At 41.6% G+C, this 26,995-nt stretch overlaps 1 protein-coding gene across 8 annotated transcripts in view; it reads left to right on the top strand.

The window, feature by feature from the left end:
• TNS3 (tensin 3) overlaps nucleotides 1–26,995 on the top strand; it is a 222,796-nt gene that overhangs the window by 180,553 nt on the left and 15,248 nt on the right. For all 8 annotated transcript variants that reach the window (XM_032998809.2, XM_042806674.1, XM_042806673.1 and 5 more), the window contains 3 exons: nucleotides 21,035–21,206; nucleotides 23,588–24,231; nucleotides 24,877–24,963. In XM_032998809.2, the coding sequence (XP_032854700.2) occupies nucleotides 21,035–21,206; nucleotides 23,588–24,231; nucleotides 24,877–24,963 (903 nt within the window). The remainder of the gene's footprint in view (nucleotides 1–21,034; nucleotides 21,207–23,587; nucleotides 24,232–24,876; nucleotides 24,964–26,995) is intronic.

The following is a 26,995-nucleotide window of genomic DNA, read 5'->3' as shown; positions in this document are numbered from 1 at the left end:
TTCAGTCTGGTAATCCAAATTCACAGAAAAGGTAATAATGCTCCATCTTGTGTGCTGAATTGATTAATGGTTTCATTTAATTCATATCAGACTTAATGGTGGAAAATTTGTTGTAACAGAGGAATCAAACTGAAACTGAAAATAGCTTGAAACACTTGTAGTCTATGCCTGGTTTTAGTGAGCAGTATTAACCAAAATACTTTTAAATGTCTACAGCTGAGCTGTTTGGTAATCGGCTTCAGCTGACCTTTTGTTTTTCCCCCCACTCAGTTTGGCTAAGATTTTCATGGGAGGTGCTGTCCCAGGGCACACAGATTAATTTACCAAAGCTTTATTCTCTGTTTTAGAGATATGAATTAAATGATTTAGAGACTAATCCATTTAGCTAGCTAAATACGAACTGGTTTTGTTTATAGCCATGTTGTATGTTCCTACATAAAACTTTACAAAATCTGTACATATTTTAGCCGCTCATTAAAAATTCTAACATGTCATCAAGTCACAAGAGTAAGGAATACAAATATATATACCTGAATATAAAAATCTAGGGAGTGTCAAGTCTGTGGAAGATAGCATGTGTTGAAGAAGCAGTGGGACAATATAAATGTGTTTGATATGTTAAAGTTGACAAAAGATGCCGTTTTTGTTACTGAATTTTCGTAAGAAAGCTCATTCTCTAAAGTGTACCCTGTCTTACATTGGCTTTGGATACTGTAGTTTGAATCTCTTTTGGTTTGTAGCCAATATCGTATCTGATCAGAGAATCAAAATTTCTTTAAATCTGATGCTTGTGTCAAGACAAAGATACTTCATAAAATGTTCTTATGGCCCCATGAGCTAAACTTATGGAAGGGACAGGGTTTGGTGTGACCTACAGGTTGTATATCATGTTGAACATGAGACAAATTCATGTGCTACAGGTGGTCATGGAAAATATGTTGACTTTGAGTGCAAGCAGAATGCATAATCTAGTGCACATGTACGTAATTCCATGTACAGCTGCTCTATAATCCTGCAGGAATAAATAAAAAAAAAAAGACAAAGAGGATGGTTAGGAGCTTCAGTCATCTGAAGAGATGGTCAGTGAAGCTAGTCACTGTCACCTCTTCCTCCCACCCTCACTTTTGTTGCAGGATTTCTGCCTGGACAGAATCACTGTGATCACAGATCAGAACGAACCTTAAGCCATATCCTGCACTATTAAAATTGCATTGGAGAATGTATCATGTACTGATTTGGAAAGACATTCTGGTTTCTACTTCGTTTCACCTTCTGTGAAAGCACTCAAATTGCTCTTTTTTTCTTGGTTTTACTGGATGACTTTTCATTCCCTGGGGGGAAATTGCTGATTGATAAGCAAATACAAGAACTGAGACTGTCCCTCTAGAAAGGGGCAGTTCACAGCCCCCTCGGAGGCTGGTTGGCACTGTCTGCATTATCTGTTTGAACCAAGACTCTGATGAAAAGTGTCATGGAGTCTTCTGCCTAAAATAGCAAATGTGAATTAACTGTTCTCACGGGGAAATGAGTATCCAAGTGGCAGGGACCCTACATGCAGAAATAAGATCCCACTTTCTCACCCACTCATTTTGTCCTCAAGTCAAATGTTGAACTGTGTTACAGGAATGGTAGAACTCGTGGCAAAAATGCTGTCCTACCGGAATTCGTATGTAATACGTGTTTTAGCTTGGGACATCTTTAAAGTCTCTTACACATTATAAGTCTTCTATCTATGGTAGCTCAACAGGTCTGACAGCTCCTCAATCCCACAGTAATACCATTAAAGCAAATAACTGCTGATCGGTTCTCCTTCAAGAAGACCCACCCTGTAGACTTCATCCCTTATTTGTGGCACCTCACTTGAATCCAGCCTGGCTACTATTAGTTTGGTCTTGACTCACTTTTTAGAACACTGGAGTTTAAATTAAACAACTGCCTTTTTTCAAAAGGAGTTATTAACTGAGAAAAACCTGGAGCCAGCAGCAACACAGAAAATAGCACCTGCATGCTTGGCAATGCAGTCCACTAGAAACTCCGTCCACTGCCTATCCTGGCCGTTGACAGCCACACAATATTAAGGCTTTGATTCTGTCTTCAAAGCATGAGTTGCAGATGCTCCCAAGTTCTTCAAAGTCTGTCTGGGAATCAGTGGCCCTGGGTGACCTGCATGGCTGCACTGTCCTGCAGTAATGGAAGCGCCTGCCACCAAAGGGATGCTTGGTCAAAACAGAATGTTATTCGAAGACCAGCAAAATATTTTTTGTTCTGGAAAACAGTGGGAGTATTTTAAAAATAGCTTGAGATTACACATCATTTGTGGCTTTCTTGGTTTTTTATTGGTGTTACTTTGGTGCTTTTACATCTGGTCAAAAGAGAGTGTATTATTACCTTTCATTCAGGGTTTTTGAAGGGTGCCTGCAAACTGCTTTGATGCCCAGTTGGGAGATGACACAGTAGCTAAAACTGCCTAGTACTAAGGTATGCATAAATTGTGTGTTTTAATGAAAGCTGGGACCCGTGTAAGTAGGAGAGACCTCACTGTATTTGTATCTCTTGAAATTATAAGATCAAGACCAAGCTCAAACACTATATAAAACAGCGAGGTGTAATGTTAATGAAAATGTTTCTGCTGTGCTTAAATTTTATTTCTTTTAGCTTACCATTTATTTCTGTGTCTGAGTGGCAGCCTAGCAGTTTGAAAACTGTGACTGCCTGTGTTCAGTTGCTACAAATATTTTGGCAGTGAATTTATTATGAAGGGTGTTTGAAAAAGAAGACAAAGTTTAAGAAAATATTAGAAAACAAAATGGAGAATGTTGATTATGTTCAAAATATGTTCTCTGTATACAATATTAGTTCCAGAAATTTCTTTCCAATTTATATTTCCTCTGTCAAGGAGCATATTATATATAGCCAGTCTATTTGGATCATTGCTAAGCACCAGAGTCAGTTTACCAAGTGTATGAACTAAGAGACTCGTAAATATCTGCATGTCAAAGAACTGCTTTCAGACTTCATTCAGGAAATGGATGCATTTTGGAAACTCCAGGTTGAGTTACTCTGAGAGGAAAAGCAGGTCAGAAAAGGCCCATGGGTCGCCAGAAGAGAATACCAAAGCAAGGGAGCTGCAGCCGCAGCTCTGGTGCTTTACAGTCTGAGGAATCCTCCTCCTGCCCCCAGTGCCCCGTGCTGAGGGCCGTCAGCGTAAATACCCTGACTTCAGTGCACTGACATTATATGTGAGCACTCAGGTCTTGACAGGTCTGTGCAGTCGTGCTGTTAAAGCCAGAGGCGTTTACAAGTGTGTTTGTCTTCTCCATTTTCTACCAGCTGAACCTAAATCTTAGAAATTTTCTAAATCACATTTAGAAGAATGAGGAGCTTTTTCCATGCAAATCTAACAGGCAGTTAGAGTATTCGTATGTCATGGAAGAGATCCAAGGTCGTCTCCCTCTTCTGCATGATTATCAGCATGACTTGATCCAGGCTTTCCTGTGCAAGTCTGAAAATGATGATGCTTTGGAGCCAGATTTCTTTTTCTGGCTTAGTTCATGCACGTTACTATTTAACGCAAGTTAGAATAATGGTGGAGCAGGCTTCTCCCGGGAGGAAAAGTTGAATTCAAATCTGTGGCCAGATTTAGAAGAGGTCCTCTGAATAGGATAGAGGATAAAGGGCTAACTTTAAAGTCTGTAAGCGTGAAACTTTTATAAAAATACTCCTTTCATCTGGAACTGTCAGCTTTCTACAGGAGCATAAAACCTCCCTTGTGCAATGTTTATTACCTAGCCTTAGGTGACCAAACAAGCATGAATCTTCCAAAGCTGACATCTCCCATCTATTACATGGCAAATCCAGGCTTGTGCCCTGGGGCTTTGAATTCCATTCAGCAGCAATCCATCTGAAAGTTTAATTGTGCAGGGTGCAGCTTACATCCTTCCTCTAGCTGTAGTCCAAAGGCATTTTCTCTTCAGAGAAAGCGGTAGCATTATTTGGTATTTATTTATTTATTTGAGGGTTTTGTATATTTGCCATCCAAGAAAACTGGCTGCACTTGGAATATGCACCAACTAGCTGAAAAGGTGATGGCATTTGCAAAGGTGCTGAACACAGGTTTTTTGTTATCTTCACTGGTATCTGTGAGACCTCATAATTTCTAAAATTCAGGCAATAAAATAGAGTAATTCCGAAGTTGTAAATGTCAAAAAAATGTTGTTTACATAATCAAATTATTACACAGGCAAAAACGTGTTTATACAAGCCTTCAGTGTTGTAGCTTTTGATCACGATCTCAAACAGATGTGCCTCTTCAGTTAAACTTGAAATGCACCCTGATAATATACTGATGAGTGGTAGTGGTGGGCTTGTTTGTTGTTGGGGTTTTTTTCTCTCTAAGAACCAGTAAAAAATTGATTACTTGACAGGTTTCTGAAGCACTAAGTTTTAGAGAGTTTGGTTTCTGTTTTTCCCTTTCAGTGGGAAAAAGTCATGCATTTCCCCACATAAATCTGTCATTTGACCAATAACTATCTATGTATTCACTGAAGTATATATGAGTAGTAGCTTACACATATATAAAAAAACCCAAGAATCTGGAGCTGAGAAGTCCACCAATAATTTTTGCTTGTTCTGAAGATGCAATAGATAAACCATTGGCAGAAATTTATCAGCAGTTTAACAGCAAGACAGGATCAGAAAAGCAGGCACTCTAGCAGATGTGGATTGGTTTTACATGTATCTGTTAGTGGTAGTTAGCAGGGCATGTGGGTAGCATGCATTTTTGAGAGGTTACTAGTCCTTTTGTCTGGAAAAGCTTAAATTGACAGCAATACATGGGAACAACTCATTCCCTTGCTATGATTACATGAAATAAGCTTCTTCAAATTTTCCAGGGTGAGGCCTCCTGCTATATGACGTGACCCTCCGTGACTGTGATGTGCCAGAGTAGTCCATGTAGTTTGAGGGAAGGCTGAAGAAGAAAGCTCCAAAAACAGAAGTACAGCTGTGAGCATACCTTTCCAAAACATTTGAAGTCTTAAAACGATCCTGAGTTTGGATGCCTGGGAAGGTCTGGTCTGCTGCATTCACAAATCAAAGCTGTTCTGTAATTTCAGAATTACAGACCTGCCAGTGTTGAGAACATAGAGGCAATACACATTCAGTCCCACTTCAGAGTCTAAAGGCCATATCACCCTGTTTTTTCAGGTGCTGTTCTCCCCTGTGTTAGTTCTCTTCACCTTTATTCCCTCTTGCAGAAGAGGAAAAAACTGAATTAGTATGTGTTTTTCTGCACCCGAGTTAGGCATGTTATTTTGCAAAGCCATTCATATTCAGACACTAGTAGACAAAATTTAAAATGCACTATCACTTGAGGTTGACTCCCACATTTCTGTCAATCATAGGAGTAGCAGGGAAACATATGCCATCCCTTCACAAATTGTGGAGTTTGCTGAATTTGCATCTGAGGGCCGCAGCCTGGCCCCCTTCCTGCAAGGTTTCCTGTTGGAGAAAGGTGCATGTCACAATTCAAGCCCTGCGTGTTAAGCTATGTTGGATAGATCTTGCAGCATGATGGTTCTGATGAAACTGGGAATCTCATACACTTTACTTAGGAGAACTGTACACAGGCCTTACTGTGTGAGTAAATACCTGGCAGAGGATGGAGGACCTGACCCTTGTCTCTGTGTTGAGCCTGGCACAGCTGTGAAACCAATTCTCCTTGCTAAATAACAGACTTTCTCCTTTTGGGATGGTATTACCTCACAGACTGCAGCTCACCTAAACCAAATCAGTTCCTCACCAGAGACATCTAGCACCCCCTTCCCTTTCCTAACTATGCTTTTGTGCACAATAAAATTTCAGTCTTGCCCTTCATATCTCCTGGCTTTAGGGTTTCAGATTTTATTTTTTTTTTCTTCTCTGTAACTTCTCTTAGCTGGTTGAAACTTTGAACTTGTGACAGAAGGCTAAATAAAAGGTGAGGTTTTGTGTTAAGCACCTTTTATTTGTCAAGAAAAGTGTTCACGTCAAGAGGTTTTGTTAATGAACGAGGTTTTGTTAATGAACAAGCCCCTAAGCATAACCAAGTCTGATTCTGTCAGAAAGATCTGTGAAAAAAAAAAATCTTAAGGAAGGGTGAATTTGATAAAATTGACAAAATTCAAGTATATTAATGATTTTAATTATCTGCTTTCTACTTACATTACATTCATACATTACTTTGGAAACAAACACTTTCTCACTTAACCCAGCCTGCATGTGGTATCTCAGACCACTGTTATGTTCTTGGTTAAATGTTACTATCATTGTTCTTTTCTAATTTAGCAAGTGTAAATAGCCGAACAAGCAAAGCTTCCAAGGCTTGAAAATCTGGAAGGAAATTGGACTTCCAAAGGTTTCCTGTGGTTTACAGTGCTTTTTATTCAGAGCCAGGATTGCTTTCTATGGAGAGCCATTTTCTCTAATAATTTTTGTTTATTTGCAGACTCTGTTCGACTACATTTGTTTCTGCCAGGAAGCATACAAGACAAAGTGTAGTTGTATAATAAATTAATCAAATAAACTGATGGCAGTTCTCGACTGCTGCATCAATAACCTATTCTGCCACTGGGGCAAGGATTGTCCCTCTTTTTTTACCTGATAGTATGGTGTATATCACAGTTAATCCTTGCTGTTTGGTTCTCTTCCGTGCGACCATTATGAAATTTTTTCAGAGGAGTAGGAGTGCATATTTTTATAAAGGAATGGTTTGATTTAGTTTACCTTTTGGTCTGTGGAAGAAAGCAAAATTCTGTTTACAAGTATTCATCTCTATAATCAAGCCAATTTGTAAATTCTGAAGCCATCAAAAGGGTTTAGTACACACTTTCAAAATATGCTGCCGTTAGAAGTTTGAAAGCAATGGAGTAATTCCTTAAAGGAAAGCTTTAAATATTTGTTTCTTTCCATATCAAGTAGTTTCCTATAGTCATCCTTTCAGAAAATCCGGTGCTCTGGGCCACTGAAGAATAATCTGAGGAGGAAATGTGCTGCCCATTGCAGTGCTGCAGTGTTTCCACTCATCTTCCTGGCCTGTAAATAAAACCTGCTCTGAACAATGCTGGGGTGATGTTGAATGCACCACACTAGGGTTGCACGTGGTCTGTGAAGGAAATGTTGGGAAGTGAGTCAAATTTTATTCAGAGCTCTGGATGCTAAATTTATCAGAGAGTGTTTGAGCCAGTTTGGCATTGTAGAGCCAGCTGGGCTTTAGTCCCCATTAAAAAGCGCTTAGCGGTTGCTTCTGTTTGTGACCTGCGTGTCTCTCGAAAGAAACAGATCAGTGAGGTAAAAACGACCTTGTGGGGGAAGTGGGCATCTGCTTAAAAAAACCAGAACAAATCCAAAACCAAAACAAACAAACCAACCACCCATCCCCACCCCCCCCCCAAAAAAAAAAAAAAAAAAAAAAAAGAAAAAAAAAAAACACAACAAAAAACCCAAACAAACAAACACGCAAAGAAAAAAAAAAACAGCAAACAAACAAACAACTAAACAAAACCACTGCGAAGGGCTAGGGCTTGTGTGCAGGGAGTCCGAGAAGGGCCCTGAGCTTCCAGCCGCCGGTGCGCTGAGCGGAAGATCCGCGGGGAGCGGCGCTGCTCGGGCGGGAGGCGGCGAGAGCCGGGCCGGGGGGGGGGGGGGGGGGCGGGGCGAGGGGGGGCGGGAAGAGAGAAAAGAGTCAAATTCAAACGAGGTGGAGTCAGCGGAGCCGGGATGTGCCGAATGGGCGGCCTGGCCGGGGAGCGGGCGGCGGAGCGAGCCCGGCAGCGAGTCGGGGGCGGAGGGAGCTGCGGCTGCCCGGGGCCGAGCGGCTGGCCCGGCAGCGGGTCTCCTTCTTCGCGGCGCAGCTCTAGAGAGGGCGGATGGTGTTAGGGCTGGCAGCGGTGGGAGATGGCTTCCGGCGGGGCGCGGCGGCGGCGAGCCGGCCCCCCGCGGGGCCCGCGCCCCCTGAGGGGCCCGCTGGCCTGACGGCCGCCGCAGGTAGGCCCGGCGCCCCGCGCTCCCTCAGCCTTCCCCCGCGTCCGCGGGGGCTCGTCTGTCGCTCGGCCGCCTTCCCAGCACCGCGGGGCGGCGAAACGGGGCTTGCGGGGTGCGTGTGTGTGTGCGTGTGCGGAGTGTGAAGGAGCGCGAGCAGCGGGGATTAAACGCGGCAAACGACACGGCGCCTCGGCAGCGCCCCGTCAGCGCGCCGGGGTCGCGGCCGCGGCGCGGGGTGGGCGTCACGGAGCATGAGGTGTGCTCCCGTGCGGGCTGCAGACTGAAGGAAATAAGTAAGGGGAATAATGACGCCTCGTGCGGTTACGTAGCAGTATTTGGAGTCTGCGGAGAAATCGAAAAGCTTTGGAGGTTTGGGCAGCAGGAGCTTTTTTTTTTTTTTTTTTTTTTTTTTTTTTTTTTTTTTTTCCCGTCCTGTGATCGTTGCTGGAGTGAGCGAGGGCATGAGGCAGGGCTCATGAGCTTTGTGAAGTTATTTTTCTGCTGAGGAAGACGAGTGATTTTGTGTGTGTGTGATGGTGGGGTTTTTTCAACGTAGAAGAAACGGGGACTGCCTGGAACATGTATAATTGCTGACTACGTGCAAAAGCTTTGTCCACGCTGATACTTTTTCCTCCCCCAAGGAGTTCCTAGTAATGTTACAGCAGCATTAAATTTCCTTTCAAAAGCATGAAAAATGAACTGGCTTTGTAAACATAAGTCTTTGCTGATTTAGGAATATCACATAGTTTTCTTGCTTTTTTGCTTAATGAGAAAAACAGTATATTGTGCCACTGGCACTATCAGAGTAATTCTTCTAATTCAGGCAGTAAGTGTAAAATATTCTTGCTTACTTACTCCAGAGCTGAATTTTCTATCAAAATATAATACAGCCTTAGAGCAGCCAACTGTTGCATGGTATGATGTACAGGATGTACCAGAATACTTCAAAGAACCTGATTCTTATGATTTTAACACAAACAATTTTTCTATTTAGTCATTAGCAGCAGTTGTTTGTGTAAGGACTGCAACACTAACAGGAGAGTTACTGAATCACAAGTCACAAGAGACAGACCAAGAAAACACCAAATAGCTTCACTTCTCGACAACTACTGAACAACACTGAAGATAAACTGAACTGAGTTTGTTTTTATCTGTTTCAATTCCAGGTTATTAAAAACAGCTTCTGAAAAATCAGTTCCTTTTCTGATTCTAAAATGAAAATGGTTTAGGTATACTTCTTCAAAATTAAAAAGCAGCCCTCGCTTTTGGTATTCAGGCTGCAGTGAGCTGGGCTCAGCCATTTGGTACAGGCAGGCAACTCCAGAAGAGTGAACAGGTTGAAGAGGGTCACATTTAGGCAGAATTTTTCTGACACTAGAAGAGGAGGACCAAAGTTAGACTTACGGTAGAAGGTCCAAACGTCAGTTTTATTGCTTCCATTCCTCCTGCTAGGTCAGTACTCCTCAGATTTCAAAAGCTGCATGCTTGGACTTCTGTGATGCCTACTGGCACCAGGGAGCTGCCCTAAGACAGCAGAAGGGGAGTTCGGATGCCCTCTTTCCCTCTTTTTCACCTGAGGCAGAATAGATAGGATGATACCATGAAATTGAAAATTACACGGGTGAGTCTTGATGCTTGCTTTCCAGGAATGCCGGAAGTCAGCCCCAAGCTCAGTGCTTTCTTCCTTCACTCAGTATTTGCTCCTGTTTGCTCCCCTTCACCCTTGCCCCCTTTGCATCGGCTTTGCAATGGATCTGTCAGTGGACGAGTTGCGTTTTTCAGTTCAGCAGAGGCAACGTGGACCTGCATCTCCCACATCTCAATCAATTTTAATAGATAATGAACTTTGGAGCTCTTTGTTGAAAGGTGCTTGGTCTTTCAGGGCATTCTGCCTAAAAAACTATTACTACTAATTTTGAAGGTACCAGTTTGTACGTTTCTGATTTGTAGTGGGTTTTTTCCCCTCTAAAACTATTGCTATTTGTACAGTTTGATGAAAACTGTCGTATTCAGCAATGTGAATATCTGAAATTCCATTATGAGATAAACCACGATAAGAATGGAATTTGCAGTCTCTAAAGCCACTTAACTAATTTGCTGTGAAAACTTAGTGTGAGCATATTAATAATTACATTCTGATTGTTTTGTTGGATTTGGTTTTGTTCATCACTGAATGATCTGCTGTACTTAAAGGCAGAAGAGGAGTGCTCTTGTTCATGCATTATGGACTAACAGTGTCTGTCTCCTAAAGAGTGTTTTAATAAATGTCACATTTTATGTTTGCATGTGACCCGGATGACTTGAGGAGATGCTTCTGCAGCTGATTTGCATTCCTAAGACAGCACAGCTATGCATAAAGTCAATAGTAGAGCATCTGCAAGATCTAAAATACATGAGAAGACATGTATAACTGATTGCTTTAGTTCCTGAGGAAATTCTTTTTTTTTTTTTTTATTTCTTGTACTCTTTGGGAAAATAAAACAAATTAATATAAGAAGGTCCTTCAGAAAGGTGTGATAAGAATTTCACTGCTTTGAAGATGCTGCACTGCAAATTCTATTCAGCAAATACGAGTTACTTGTATTTTGATATTTTTGAATGAATGCATCATACCGAGCATCTGTAAAATGGTGTAAGAGTCTGTCAATGGAATGGCTCTTTCCTCAGTGGGAGAGAAGACAGACAGTAAGATCTTCAGAGCAGGGACTGTAGGTGGGGGAAAGTGGGGTCTGGTGAATCATCCTTTTGATACTTACCCCTCTGCAGATGGGTGCAGAGGGTAAGTGCAATTAATTCCCTGATGCTAAAGTTGCTTGGAAATAGACTGACCCCTGGCACAGCTTCAGAGGCTGCATTTGTTTGTTAGTGGCTGGAGCCTCTGTGGGCTGTTATGGGAGCTAGAAGTTGCAGGAACACAGGAATGTCCCAATGTGCACCCACTCTTGTCATGCGTCTTGCTAGCAGGCCCAAAGCTCCTGTGGAGGTGGCCAAGTGCCAGCCTTGCTCACCCAGTACTTGCTGGGGAGGGCTGCGGTGCCACGGGTGTTTCCTCAAGGGGCAACATGGATGATTTACAGCCTTCTTTAGGCATAAGACCAGAATGGATTTTTTTTTTTTTTATTCTAAATAGATCTGAAAGGTTCCCAAAACACGGTGAATGCTTTGTAAATGCACACAGTAAGAAACTGCATAAAGTTAGAAGCCTTCCGTACTGCAGCATAGCTTATCTTTAATTGCTATCTGTTTGGGTTCTAACTGTTGAATGTGTTATTTCTTCTACCAAATAAATGTCTGTGAGAAATACTTTACTGCCTTGCCGGATTTGCTGGTTTATTTTCCACGACATTGTTGTGTTTTCCATAAAAGCTAAACACGCAATGCCTAGTCCACTGAGATCCTTCTCATTACTGTTTAACGAAGCAACTGAGACGGACCCTTCCAGTGCAGAGAGGTCAGTATGTGGATGTTAGAGCCACCGCCTTCATAGCTTCTCCAGGTTCAGCCCAGCTGATCTGATTACTTGCAAAGAGAGCTAATCCACTCCAACGGGCATTAGCATGATCTCCAAGCATGAAAAAGCCTGTTACATTATACCTGTTTGCTGTTGGTGGGTCTTTGAAAATTGGGGGAACTGCAGGTGCCTGCTTGATGGTACGTGATTTTGGGTCATGACATGTTCTTCTGAAAGAACATAGGCAATTGTGAAGAAGTGTTTATCGATGTGCATAAAAACCAGCAGATTCCAGGCCAACAGAGAAACCCACCCTGTTCCATCCATTAAAAAGAAACAAAACAAAACAAAACAAACAAGCACAAGACTGCCAGAACTAAACCCCCCTCTTTTTATCCCTTAACATTATGCCCTTTTTTTCTGTCAGTGCGTTAGACCAGTGTTCTGCAAATTGGGGTGTGTGCACCCCAGATGATGCACAGGACAGTCCATTGGGGTGTGGGAAGAAAATATTAGAACTTCAGTAGTGAGTGTATACAATTTGCAATTAAACAAATACACTTATTGTGTGTGTGTGTGTGTGTGTGTGTGTGTGTGTGTGTGTGTGTGTGTGTGCAAAAATTTATTGATGGGGCATGCAGCTAAAGAAGTTTGGAAATGGCTGTGTTAGACTCTGCATGAGGAAACTGATGTTCCCATAGAAAGATAGAAATGATGTTTGGCAAGCCCCTCTGGGGGTGTGTAGTCCTTGCTGTGACTCAGAAGAGGACCATCACAAGTACTGGAGCCTACTTTGAGGCAGGAAAACCCCTCCTGATGGAGATTCCACCATAACCCTGGTTAACCTCTTCTAGTGTTGTGCTGCCCATAGTGACAAAGCTCTTTTTGATTTCTAGTGAGAATTTCCCAGGAGCTTTGTGTTGGCCACTACTGAGAAAAATTTGGCTCTGTTGTGTCTTCTGATAGTTTTAGGCTGCTTTTAGATTCCCCACCTAGTTGTTTTTCTTCTCCAGACGGAGCAATCTCATCTCCATCATCCTGTCATCATGGATTGTGTGAGCAAGGCCCCTGGTCATCTTCGTAGCCTTCCACTGGATCCCTTCTAGTTTCTCATGGTCATGAACTGGTGGCCTGAGTTTAGTATTACAGGTGAAGCTTTCCCAGAATCAAATACAGAGGGGTAATAACCAGCTTCCCTTGCTCTGTTGGCCGTGCTCCTCCTGCTATAGCTCAGTATGCCGTATTTGGGGTGAGGATGAAGTAAAGACTCTCTTTCAGCCTGATACCCTCTGCAACTCTTGATCCTTTTCAGCAGGGCTGCTAATTACCAACTGGATCCCAGCCTGTATTGTTACAAGGCCCTGTTCTGCCCCAGGTACAGATTTTTTTTATTTCATGTTGATACCTGTTGGTCCAGTCCTCAAGTTCACCAAGGTCCCAGTACCTGTTACTGTCATTGCAGATGGGCTTAATACTATCCCTTTTCTAGTTATCAGTGTGGTTCAGTGAAGCAGAATCATTGGTATAGACATTAACCCTTATAATAACTTCTCAGATTTTCTTAAGATTAAAAAGGTAGATTCCTATATTTCTTGTGAATTGATAATACTCGGTTGTGGGAGGGGGGAGTTAATCTGCGCAAAACAGGGTCTTTATACTCCAGTTGTTGCGCCTTTGTTTTTGCTGTCTCGAGGTGAAGCAAAAAGCATTAGAAGATACAAACTGTGTTAGTATTTTAGGTTTATTCTTTCTAAATAAGAGTTTTGAAAAGCAGGGGTTCTGTTACTATAGTCAAAGTCAGTAAAATAGCTGGCTAATTTTATAGCATAGAATCCCATTTACTTATAAAATATACTTGTGGCAAATGTTGCAGATTTTCATGGTTCCATAGAGCTCCCTGGCAGTGGAGACTTTACACAGCTTGGTGGCTATGGTGGGCCAAAGGACAAGGTGCTGATTCAGCATTTGGTTGCTGCAGGTTTTGGTGAGAGATTGCCAGAATGAAAAGCGAGCTAACGATGACAGTCGTTATCTCAGTCTGCAAGTTGTTATTTGGAAAGTTTCTTAACTGGTACCTGTTTTCTAACATAGAAACCCTCCAAATATATCCTATCAGAAATGTGAAGAGCATAGAGCAGTTAACTTTTTTTTTGAGGACAATGAACAGGGAGGTGTTTTATTGCTCTCTGGGGTTGTTAGGGAGGGTTTGCTTTCAGTGTGTAGGGCTTAGGTTAGCTTACTTGTGTTTTAACTCTTCTCAACTAAAAGAAACTGTAATACAGTAAATTAGCTGTTGTTCTCCTAGATCTTTGCTTGAAACACTTAAGGAATGATGGTGGAAGCTGGCTATCAGCAACAGCTTGGGACAATTTAGACCTGAATGAGAGGTGGAACAACTTGTGCTGGGAAGGATAAAGTATACTATGCAAAAGTGTTAATAAAGTTACTCCCTTCCCTGGCAGCTGAAATTACAAACGGCAAGATCTTAAGCATCTTTTATTGATTTCCACATATTCTATGGAAAGGAAGGAACAGCGGGACCAAACTTGATGTCCTTCTTGGAAGAAAATAATTTAGTTCACTGTATTTTTGTGAAATTGAAAGAAGAATATAGCAAATACAAAAGGTCAAAGTTTCAGTACAGTCAGTAGTTTGCAGACTGAAAGCAAAAGAGAGTTTCAGCATTATCTCAGTCTTTTACTAATTTTCGCACCTTAGCATTTGGAAAAGCAGAAGAGAGAGTGAAAGGGGATATGGCTACCCCAGAAGAACCTTACGGTGCTAGTGGACTTGGGAAGGTGTTCATTTGTAAACTGGTTCAAGTGGGCCGTCTTGCTGGTTTGCAGGGTTTTTCATTCTGGCCTTCCCCACGATCTCTGCAGTGGTTGCTAAGGAGCTCCTCAGCTTCACCGGTGCCAGTTCTGTTGTTAGCACTCTTGTCAGCTGCTGGAGGGACCCATTTTCCAGGGAGCCAAATCTTTTTGTCATGAATTCACTGTTTCCAGGGTTTCTGGCTTTAGCTAGTAGTATAAGCCTCTGCTACTCCATACTCACACTGTGCAGTTGGAATTGTGCACTCCTTTTCACTTCATCCAGTCCAATTAGCTGTCGCTGGCTGTTGCACATCAGTACCTCTCTTCCACTGAAGCTCTCTTCCTTGCTCCAGTTTTTTCTCCAAAACCGTGATTTTCCAACTGATCTTTCCATCAATATTTCCCTTGCTGAAATACTGGTAAAATGTCTTAGAATTGTGCCTACTCACTATCATTAGCTCTGTACTTTGCTTGTCAGTGTTTTTGTGTTCGTTGATTGTTTTACTGATAAATCTTTCTACACCTTTTTCCTTTTGTAGATTTTAAGGTTTGGAAAGAAACATGTCTAAACAAATCTCTTTTGTAAAATGTGCTTACGATCTTCATCTGATACTTTTTGTCTTACTGATACACTTCAAGCCATGAGCCATCCACTCTGTCTCGATAGATTGTTCTGAGGTTTAATACTAAAGGTTAGGGTTTTCTTTGATCCTTGTTATACCTTTCCTTGTATGTGAAACATCTCAGCTCCGAAGTGAGCCTAAATCTTCTGCAAGACATTGAGGTGAATGGCGGAGTAACTTGCTTAATGAGCAATAAAATTTAATACTGGAAAAGGGAAGTGGCCATCTTTTGACCCTTGGTCTCCTTGGTTAAATAAAGTTCTATCAGCAGAGACTATTGTCATAGAAACTCTTACAGTTCCCTAGATATTGGAAGGAGAGATGAACAGCTCAGCGCTGTGGTGGAGTTTACACTGGCAGTAATGTAAACTCCAGATGGTAGTTGGAGCCAGCTGGATGCTGAGCGGCAATGTGCCGTGGAGTTTTTGGTGAATGCTGGGAAGTACCCCAGCATTCGTTTTTCGTTTTTCAAAGATGTTTCAACAGGAAGAATATTGCTTGTCTAGTAGGACAAGTTGAGAATGCTTGACTGGTAGGCCAAGTCCAAGGCGAGTCCTGAGAGAATGAGAAATACCAAGTCCTTAGTGGAATGCAGCCATCCAAAACCAAAAAAATAGTTCTGCTGTGTAGAGAAGATACCAAACGCTCTTCCTGACATTCCTGGATGCCTTCAGTTTTGTCTTTGTAGATGAGTTTGTCAGGAAATCTGTTGAAAGGAATGGGCTCATCAGCAGTTGATGTGAACAGTGAGAGGTGGAATCGGAGGGACCTCTGAATGAGAATGTTAATATGAGGAATGTTTCACAGCCACATGTGATGTGGCTTCTTGCAGGTCTTCTGTTAGGCTGAATTTTTTCATCATTGTTGAGGCCATGCAAGGATGTATCAAGAAATAGACTGAGACATTTAAAAGTATTTCACGGAGCTTTTTATCCTGCTGCTCTTCAGGACTGTCCGTGGCTTGGTTACTTTGGTTTACTTTAGAGCAATATGTGCTCCTGTGTCCATTCAGCCTTTAGGCTGGCCTCAGCTAGTTTGGGGGTGGTCAGCTCGGGGTTTTGGGAGTGGAAAGGTGATTTAGAGCTCCCTTTCCCCAAAAGATGTAACTGAGGATCTTGACTGGAGTTTTCAAGCTCATGCAATGCAAGTTGGCTATTACCTTCTCATGAAAAGGGCTACAAAAATGGGAACGTATGAGAGGCTGCTAAAATACAAGATATGGTAGTGGAATGATTTTTCCTTTCACTTCTCTGCTATTGTTGAACCATTGTCTCCAAAGCTGGAGGTGATTTTGCCCGTTAGCTGCTACAAGAAAGAGGGAAAAAACATGTTTATGTATCTTTTATCTGGACCATGGTATGGGTTAAGCCACCCTGGGATTTTTTTTTTTTTTTTTTTTTTTTTTTTGTTGTTTTTTTTTGTTGTTGTTGTTTTGTTGTTGTTGTTGTTGTTTTTTTGTTTGGTTTTTTTTTTTTCAGAGTTTCTTTTTCTTGATTGTTTTAACAGATTTAGTGGATTAAAATCCAAGTTAATCTATAACATCTTCCTTTATATAACTGTGTCCTGGGCACATCCAGGAGTTTCTGCTTACAACTGAAAGAAGCTTGTAACGAGTATTTGCCCTTTGCTGTCAAGTGAGACAGTAGAAGTGAGCTGGATATTTTTCTGCCTCACGTGTGGGCTCATTAGTATTCATTTGCTAACTGAATGCCACTTTTCAGTGGTGTATGATGCAAAAGGTCCAGTTCCTCTTTCAGGTTCTGCCTGTAAAGCTGATGATCAGTGATGGTAAATGTAGATATGCAGATCTGACCCACATGTGTGAAAAGCCATGAACGCAAATTACCTGGTTTTGTCATGTCGCTTCTCTAAGTAGGGGAGCTGCACTTTTACACAGTCAGTGTTCTCAGAGATATAGTGGCATAGATTTAGTAGGGGCCTGCAGCAAGAAGCACTGATGCCTTGCAGCAAACATGCCAGGAGAGTTTGACCCACATGTGCAGAAATCCTGTAGAAGCTATGAGATTGCACTCAGTTAACGGTTCCATGAGACAAAGGGTTAACAGCTGACTGGGGAGTGTGGACTCTGCATCAGACAATAGAGAGGACATAGCTGAAATATTCAGCAAGCTTGTTTTTAATTGAAATATAAACAAGGCTGCTTTCATGGGAAGTGCCTTCCAGATACACTCATTTCTAGCCTGGGAAGAGTTGTGCGGAGTTTGTGTTCTTTCTGCAGATTAGATGCCTGTCTGCCAGTGGCTTTTCACTCTTAGTTTAGTGTTTTACACCTGGGAAAATTGGGTATGGAAAGAAATGCTGCCTCTGTGAGCGTGACAGAGGTCCTTCCCTCATACAGCATTCGGTGCTCTAAACAGTCCAAAGCCTGAAACAGAGAAGAACCAAGTCTTGGTCCATTTCTTCAACCATGTGCTGTTATTGGTGGGAGAAGGAGAGGCCTTTGCTGTGTAAATGCTTTAGATTAACTCTTATGCACATATCTGAGATTGTGTTAAGAGTGGGAGAAGATTTTAAGCTGTTTCAGAAGAAGTGCCACTCCCCTTCGTGCCCTGAGGTTCTTGGTAACTGGGGTCCGTTGACTCCCCTACATTGTCTGGTATCGGGGGGAACAGACACGCAGGCACAAAACCAAAGAAGCCTATGGAATTAAGCTTGTGGTCGTAATTCCCATGCCTGCAGGGGAGTGCATTAACCTCTCTCATACAGTAGCAGAGATGTGTCAACCTGCAGTATAATTGGGAAGCATCTGCAGGTTTATGTGCAGAGATGAGATGTCTTGTTGCGCTTCGGATATTTTGTCTTACAGATGCTGCTCTTGGTAGATTCAGCCTAATGAAAGTTGTGCTTCTGGAGAGGCTCTAGTAGTCTTCAGGCGTACAACATTAGTTTGACCAACCCACCTTCAACTAATTGGCTTTTTCTCAGGTAATAGTTAAGACAAAATAATATTACTTTATTACATATTAAAGTTATTGCTCAAGGCTTAACATCAGTCTTTATAGTACTAGTGTAAACAGTCAATCTTTGTAATACTTGCATAAATAAGCACCACTGATTTCAGTAGGAATGTGGCCTAAATGGTGGGTTTATGCAGCCAGCTTTTTCTGACTGTGTTTGAAGCAGTGCGAGAATGACTGTAATAGATCTGATCTATTAGATAGATACAGATTCAGATTTCTCTAACTCTTCCATACCACACACATTTCTGCAGAATTTCCTTAAAGTTCACTTTTATGACTGGTGTGGATACAGTTAAAGTAATGGATATAGTTAAAAGACAGTGTTGCAGTTTTCTGATGTTTCTGTACAGTATGTGTACTATGTGAGGAATTCAGATGGTTTTCAGTCAGGGCACTGATTTGCAGATTTACTTATCTCAGGCATTTCTTTTAAATAGCTTGCACCCACCTCATTCAAATAATAGCAGAGCCAGGCTCTGCCATGAATTGAAGGGTAAAGAAGATTTATTTCAGTGGTGCTCACAGAAATAGTGAGAACCTTCATCCTTTTTACATTAGATTTTCTTATGGAAAAGATGCGTTGATATGATCTTAACTCTTGGAAGGACTGGAATTGTTCAGTAACTTTCTTGTATATTTTTTCTGCCCTCAATCTTTTGAAGTGTATTTACTCAAGAGACAGTAATTAAAGATTGTTTAATCTGCCTTGTTGGGTTCCAGTCCTGTAGGTGTTGAGATCAGTAGAACTATGCAGGTGTATGAAGCTATTCAGGCATTTGCAGCATCTTAGTGCGTGGCCTTTTCTGTGGTAGAACATAGTGCTGTTTAACCTGGGCTTATGTGAAGAGGTGTTTGATTGCTTTAGACTGTACCAGCAAAATTAAATGTAATCCTCATTAGAGCTTGACTGGTTATTAAAATGTACCTGTAAAGAAGGGGATTAAACTGTTCCTGTATAAAGCTCTTCGGCAATAGCATCCGCATTCTTCCTCATCCAAATACATCTGTTTTAACTATATCCCATGGTATTTATGTCCAGTATAATTAAGTTGAACGTAGTTCAGGCCTGAATCAATTTAGAAACCAATTACTCCTATAGCTATTTGCAAGCTATTAGAAAAGTTTACAGTTCTTTTAGCTTTTTGTCTGCACAGTGTGAACAAATTCATACCTGAAATCTGTAGCTGCACTGGTAACTAAACTCCATGCTGCTCAACTGCCTTTCAACCCCAGTTCTGTCCTTTTCTCCTCATGTGATTAGAAGGGTGAGAGAAGACTGGTTCCCTCATCTTCATTCCCTCCCGTGAGGTTTTTATACACAGTGGTAATAAACCCCTAACCCATCTCTTCTCCGGGCAGAACAGTACCGGCTCTCTCAGCCCCTGTTACTATGAATGATGCCCCAGTGGTGCTTCAGGCATCTTTGTGGCCTTGCACTGGACTTGCTCAAGAAAGTCCATGTCTCTCTTGTACTGGGGAGCCCCACAATGGGCAGAGAGCTCCAGGTGTGGTATCGCTAGTGCTGAGCAGAGAGGAAGGATGACCTCCTTTGACCAGCTGGCAACACTTCTGATGCAGCCCAGGATACTCTTGACCACCTTTGCCATGAGGTTGTATTGCTGGCTCATGGTCAGCTTTCTGTTCACCAGGACCCCCAGGTCCTTCTCTGCGGAGCTGTCTTCCAGCCAGTCAGCCCCCAGCATGTACCGATGCCTGGGATTATTCCTTCTCAGGTGAAGGAATTTGCATTCCCTCTTGTTGAACTTCTTGTGATTCCTCTTGGCCTGTTTCTCCCACTTCTAAATGGCAGCACCAACCATCTGGTTTATCAATCACTCCTCACAGTTTTCTCTTGTCTGCAAACTGGCTGATGAAACTTTATCTCATCATCCAAGTTGTTGATGAAAACATTGAACAGTATTGGCCCCAGTATCAGCCCGTGGGGTATAATGATAGTGACTTGCCTCCCAGTGGACTTGGTGCAGCTGATGATAAGCCTCTGGGCCCAGTCCTTCAGCCAGTTTTCAGCCTATTTCACTGTCCACTTATTTAAACCCTGCTTTGTCAGCTTGTTTATGAGGATGTTATGGAAGACTGTGATAAAGGCCTTACTAAAGTGAAGATAAGCAGCATTTACTGCTCTTCCCTTAGCCACTAAGCTAGTCAGTTCACTGAAGAAAGCTGTCAGGGTGGATAACCTTTGTAAATCCATGCTGACAACTCCCAGTCATCTTCTTTTCCTCTGTGTGTTTGGGCATGGTTCCCAGGGTTAGTTGCTCCATCACCTTCCCAGAGACTGAGGTTAGGCTAGCCAAGCCTGCAGTTCCCCATATCATCCTTTATGTCCTCCTTGAAGATAGGAGTAGTGCTTGCTCCCTTGCAGCCTTCAATACCTCCCAATTGACCCAACCTTTTCCAGAATAGAGAGAGAGGCCTTGCAGTGGTATCAGCCAGCTCTGACAGCTCTTGTGGGTTCAACCTGTCAGGCTCCAATGGACTTACATATGTCCAGTTTGTTTAAGTGCTCTTTTGCTTGGTCCTCCTCCGCCAAGAGTAAGTCCTCCTTGACCCAGGTTTTTTGTGTGGTCTCAGGGGCTTGAGATTCCCAAAGGCTATTTTTACTGGTAAAGACTGAGGTGAAGAAGGTTTTGAGTACCTTAGCATTTTCTGTGTCATATTTCACCAGGTCCCCTCTCCCATTCGGCAGTGGTCTGGATGGGCAGGCTGAATAAATACTCCAGTTTTCTATCACTTTGGTGTTTAAATGCACACTGATGGTGTGTATAGTCACATAGGACACTTGACTAGACATATCTGACATATCCGTGGAATGCAAACCAATATGGAACAGGTGGGTCTGTTCTCATCTTTAGTGCTAGGGAATGTACCCTGGAGAACCGATCAAACAGTTTGAGTGATGCAATTCTGTAATCTTTATTCCCTCTGCTGTTTGTTCTGCTGGATGTTTTCAACAGTCCATGTAATGTTAAGAAATAAAATGTTACTGCTCAAAAAAACAAAAACTCTTCTTCGTAGTCCTATTAAGAGAAAAAACAGATTGTTTTGTAAAAACTCCTTTCAATACAAGGTCTATAAAAATGTGAGTTGTTTTTTAACTTACCTTTTACTTTGTTTCCTTTGGTGCAGAATCTCAAAGTTACACAGAAGCCATTAACCACTCTATGGTGATGTCTGACGGCACTGTGGGCACTAACCCTGCTTTGCTGAGGGCCAACATGCAGACAGATCCCTCCTTTCAGCGCTGTTTTGCATCTTCGTGTACTGTTTCAAGTAACAGTCCTATCCCAGAGGGAGAAAGGTAGGAAAAGATTCTCCTACCTTATTGCTTAGTTCTCATAACTGTAGTTTCCAGCCAAGATGTTACGCTTGCATCCTCATTGCAGGGCATTTGTCCGAGGACTTTGAGTTTGATTGTGACATTTAATGATGGTATTGTCCACATGTGGAATTTACCACACACACAGATGTTATTTGTACATCAGGGACACAATTAGCTTTGAAGATAAGAGGAAAACAAAACCAAATAGGAATTATAGCTCAGTTACTTTATTATGTGTTAGCACAAGCTCATACATATTTCCCTGTGTGCTTAACCAGCTTCTCTAATGCTTTACTGAAAAGCATTTAATGAAATTTCACATTGGAATAAGTTGTATATGAGAGAGAGGTAGCACTCTTTCCACTGCAGTACATGCATTTCTAGTCAATAAAATGTCAAAGGATTTAGTTTTGGTAGTGAATATCTGACTCCCTTTCATCTGCTTAGCAGGCTGAGAGATTTTTTTATTTCATATTTATATTGTAGTAAACATGTAGGGCTCTGGACCAGAGCTGGAATAGTATAAGTTTACAAACAAGTCCTTGTCCCAAGGAGCTTACAGCATAAGATGAGAAATAGCAGCAAACTGCAAACGGGGAGACCCAGGTTACAGTTAGGAGGTTCAGAAGACCATGACAATGAATGGTCAGTCATGAGCTGTGCCCTATATTTACTTAATATATGAGGTGTTACGTTACAGCTGGTTAGGTTTACTTCTCTGTCACTCTGCAACAACATTCTTTTGTGGCTAATTATCCTACTCTGGTTCTTGGATAATTTGTTTCTTTTTCACAGTAAGTATTTCGAATGCTGTTGATTGATGTGTCAGATTCTCAGTGGGGACTTCAAGTATGTTGATACCTATTTATCTTTCATTTATCGCCCCATCTAATTGATTTCATTTTCAGTCAGTACTTGGACGTGAAAGAATGTTTCTCTTTGTGATTATGAATGTGAATTGCAAGACTGAACAAAGTATTTTAGTATTTTCTGAGGAGGAGGCAATGTAGTGTTTCATTATAAGTGTATGTGAATTAAAAGCTTATCAGGCAATGCAGTCATTATCAAGTTTACATTTCTACTTCAGACTTTATCTAGAAAATTTTGTTCCCTTTCTAAATATTTTTTCTGTCATTTTTCATTTCATCTAGCAGATAGCTACAGCTGTGTTTTGTTTTTTTTTTTTTTTTTCTTGCAATGATGTCATCTTCTGTTTGCTTCCCTTCCACTTCTTTATGGCCTTTCTACTTTGTTCTGTTCAAATCTGTTGGTATCCGTTTCCACAGTTCCCCTTTAATTAAAAATCCTTTCTTTTTTTTATGAATTTTACATCAGCTCTTTTCCCTTTGCACCTCACAATGGGTTTGTTTTCTCTGTGATATTGCTGGTAATGTTTTCCAGCTACAGTCTAAGAGCATTTCACTTTTAGAAGCAAGGAGGCAATTAAAACTTTTACCAGATGGTTTCATCAGAAGCTTAGTTTGTCTCCTTCAGAGGGATGTTTGTTATTCTTCACTTAAGCAGGTGGAATTGCTAGTGAGTAGAAAAATCTAATGTATGCTCTTGAAATATTTAATTCTATCAATCAAAACGATTCCATCATCAAAGAAATTAACCACTGGACCTGCCTCACTTCCTTTTTTAATATAAATTTTATTAAAGGGGACCTGGTCTAGGAGTTGGGTCTTGTGAACTGTTCTTATCATAGTTACTCATTTACTGTGTGATGGTGCACAACTACTTCCTTAGCCCCTTTATTTTTTCTTCTCTTTTTTTTTTTTTTAAAAAAAAAGAACCTAAGAGACCCTGCATGTAAGAACTGATGTGGCAGTGTCAGTTTTCTTCCGTAAACACCTGCCTTCGATGACAGCTTTGGCTTAAATTCTTGCCTCCTACTGCTCTTTTCCAGGAAGCACCTCAGCTCACCATGTTAGAGACCTCCAGGACCACTGTATGTGAAGCAGTGCTGTGAACAGCCTCACTGAATTGATTCATATTAAAAGTAACCCTCTGAAACAGCGAGAGGGAGGAGTATTTTTGACTGTGATTAATTTGGAGGCCTGGTTTACAGTGCAAACTCAGAAACTGTCCCATCAGCATGGCTAGGTGCAGGGACAGATGGGGCAGAAAGTATTGACCTACCCTGAAGAAATGAGTGATTGGGGTGGGGCTGGAATACCTGGATCCAGCTGCGTTGCCAGGTCCGGGAAGTTGCCAAAGAGCAACCTCAGGTATCGTCGTGGGTGAGACAACTCATTACTTTCACTGATTGCTGCACTATGGGTCGTACAGAGACATTTTAAGGGAATTATTTGGCTGTTGTTTTATTTTTGTGTTCAATTTTTGGCATTTTTTGACAGCTCTTCTGCAACAGAACATCCTTGGCTTGAAAGCAGCCCTAAAGCTTCCCCGTCGCTCCAGCTTTCCATGGGAAACAGCAGACCACCAGGAGGTTACATTGTGCCCTCTGAATTTTCAAACGCCGTGCAAGATATGTCTCTCTTGTCTCATTTCCAAACTCCAGGACTGCAAGTCGTCACCCTGAGCAGCCTGGAGAGTTCACCAGCAGAGCCACGGCAAGAACCTGCTGTCAGCAGCAGTGCCCGGGCCTACCTGAGCTACAGTGGGGGCGACAGGGGCAGTAGCTCCTTGCGAGAGGAGAAACAAGCTTCTTTCATAGCCAATACTAGCATCTCTCCTAAAACCCTGAGCTCATCAGTGGCAAGTGCTGAGGACAATGGCTTTTTGACACAAAACTTTCTTACAGTGGCCTCTGGACACAACAGCCAGAACAGTGCGGTGCAGCAGCACCATGGAGGGAATCCGCATGGTCAACCGCCTCTTCCAGAGAAAAAGAGATCCTCTGAAGGTGACCGGTCCTTTGCCTCAGTGTCACCTTCTTCAAGTGGCTTCTCTAGCCCCCACAGTGGAAGCACAATCAGCATCCCCTTCCCAAACGTCCTCCCAGATTTCTCAAAAACGTTAAGCACTTCCCCAGTGCCAGGTAGGTTCTGCATCAGAGAGGTGCAAAACAAACCAGGTTTTACATGAGTTTATAAAACGCAATGAGAGGATTTTAAAAGCAGGGAGGGGAAAAACAAAAAAGCAATGGAATGAAAATGGCACAGAGGACTTGAGTGTTTACAGTAAGTGGCGCCAGTTCACTGGCTTTGGATGTATTATTCAGGGAACAAGCCTGCAGAATTCTTTCTGCGCTTTCCTAGATGTCAGCCAAGGGCGCCCTACCTTTTGAACTGCCAAACCACAAGTGAGCAGTGTGGAGTCCAACTTCTTTTAATAAGGGCTGACTTCTCTCTGCAGCTTTCTAGACTTGTGTCAAGAATAGTTAAAAATCTGGATGTGTGTTCACTGGACCCCACTGAGAAGTTTTGTATTTAATACAGCTTTATAAATGTAAGAGTTTTTCATATTTTACGAGTTTTGCAAAATGGAACTTCATGAATGCTTTCATAATCTTAGTGTATGGTATTATATTTGCTGGTTCTAAAACAGTCCAGAGTTTCTCTAAATCATCCTTTTAATGATGATTTTTTTGAATAATTAAGGTGATTGGAGGCTGGAAAGAAAAGTAAAAAATGCTTCTGTATTTAAAGAATTTCTTGACCTTTTCCTCCCTTTTATTTCACAGAAAACACAGCTGATAAGCATGTGACTGTAAAATTTGTCCAGGATACATCCAAGTTCTGGTATAAGCCGGATATATCAAGAGAACAAGGTATATCGACTGATACATATCCTGGCATATCCATTCACAGAAAGGCTAGCTGGTGAATTCTCCTTAAATTTTTTTGATGCATACCTGATGTCTGAAAGAAATACAAGAAAAAATACAAAACCTAGAAGGACCACAGACAAGCTCTCTTAATTTCTTTTGTCCAAAGGCTGAATTTGAGAGTGGAAGGCAGTCACGTAGTCCTTAAAAATACTCAGTTGATCAGACAAATTGTTTGGCTAACCAAAGTAACTACAAAGTAATTTAAATCTGCCTGTGGTAGCTGTTACGAGTGTACTTTACTGAGAAGCTCCAGATTTTGGAACGGCAGTTACATGTGGTGCAATACCAGACAACTGCTGCTCTCAGAAACCCTTTGAGTACAAGTGTGCTGGTCTAGCATGATCTCAGCCATGTGTGTTTCCCTGTACAGATAATGGGTTGAGAGATGCTGAATATCAGAGAATAGTTAATTAGCTAGAAGTCATCATAAAGCATCCTCATCTGCCCGTTCTTCTGTAGCCTGAATTTCATCGTCAGCTGCAAAGTGACATACATTATTTCTTAAAGGTCACTAAATAACACTCCCATGGAACAACATCTTTATGATGTACAGTACAGATACAGTACATCCATATGCAGAGGTATTATTGAATGAGATGGAGAAAGCTTTTATTAGGTGTGTGAAAACATGTACATACAAACTTACACCTTGTCCCTGCACAGTGTGTAAATAAAGCGTGATGGGCGCTTTGCAAATGCGATTGGTCTGATGGGCCTTGTGTCTGTATTGTAATACTCGGATATGCTGAATTATATTTAATGAGTTGTGGCAGGATTTTAAACTGGGATTCTTAAAATGTGGTTATCAAAAAGAAAAAATGACAAATTAGCTCTGCGTTGGGAAGGAAGTTCACACCAAACCAAAATAGCCTTCAGCTATTGGCAAACGATGAATTGCTGTGTCTGTCTAGTTCATAGTTTCTCAATGGTGAGGATGCCTTTTATAGTGTAGTGGTAAATATGAGCCCAGAGGAATAAAGATCATAGGGAAAAGATCATTAATTCATCTTTGTATGATGTTTTACTGGTCCTTTCACTCCAGTCCCCTTCCCCTCTCCCCACCCATGATGAGAACTGAGTGTGTAAATGTGCCAAAAAAATTTCCTGACTTGATGTGAATCCGGAGAAGGGTGTAGATCATAAAGGAAATTTAAACCCAGCTGCTTGAACAAATGAAAAGAAAATCTTCCCAACATTTTAGTATGCCTGTTCTCACCCTACCAAGTAAAATTCCTTTCGAAAAGTGTTCTAAGATACTGTTGCTGAAGAGAGGGAGCGCTTGTTTGGTTTTTTTCCTGTACTAACTGGTCTGCTCCTGTGACAAATGATTACTGTCCCCCTGTGCATTTAGAAGTGTTAGGTGAGTACTGCTGAATTGCAGGGTTTTATATATTCATCGTCCTCTTCCTCTCAACATGTGACAGATTATTGTGAAAATAGTTGTTTTCTTCATCATCTGACAGATGAATAGAACAGAATATATATGCATTTGCTTTACTCACTTAAACAGGAGAGACAATTATGTCTGCATCTTCCCAATTTTCTGTAGCTACTCTTTTTTTCATGGAAAAATCATATATTTATGATGTAATCATTGCTTGGGCTTTGCAAAATATGGCTTCATGCCCTATCTGCATAATTTCCATGTTCCATGTATACAGACAGTTAAAGACTCCAGGGTCAAATTGGGGCTTTTTCCAGGGTTTCTTTGAAGGCTTGCTGATGGTTAGAAATTCTGGAAACAAACACAATTACTTCCAGAAAGTTTAAGGGGAAGAAAAAAGCAGCAAAGTACTAAGCTTTTATTAAGATCGATTATTAGATGAACATTTTGTGTTTTATCAAAGTAAGTTTAAGATTTTGGGCTACTAGATTTCAGAGTGTGCAGCAGACTCATGCAAAGCAAGAGCAGTTTCCTTGCAAATGGTTCCTCCTGGGGGAGGACTTCGTATCACACTTCCAGCAGAGATCA

The sequence above is a fragment of the Tyto alba genome, unplaced genomic scaffold (assembly GCF_018691265.1).
Source record: "Tyto alba isolate M040663 unplaced genomic scaffold, T.alba_DEE_v4.0 Super-Scaffold_48, whole genome shotgun sequence".
In the NCBI taxonomy this organism is placed as follows: domain Eukaryota; kingdom Metazoa; phylum Chordata; class Aves; order Strigiformes; family Tytonidae; genus Tyto; species Tyto alba.
Note: the sequence above shows the minus strand (reverse complement) of the source record. Positions and strands in the feature narration are given on the sequence as shown.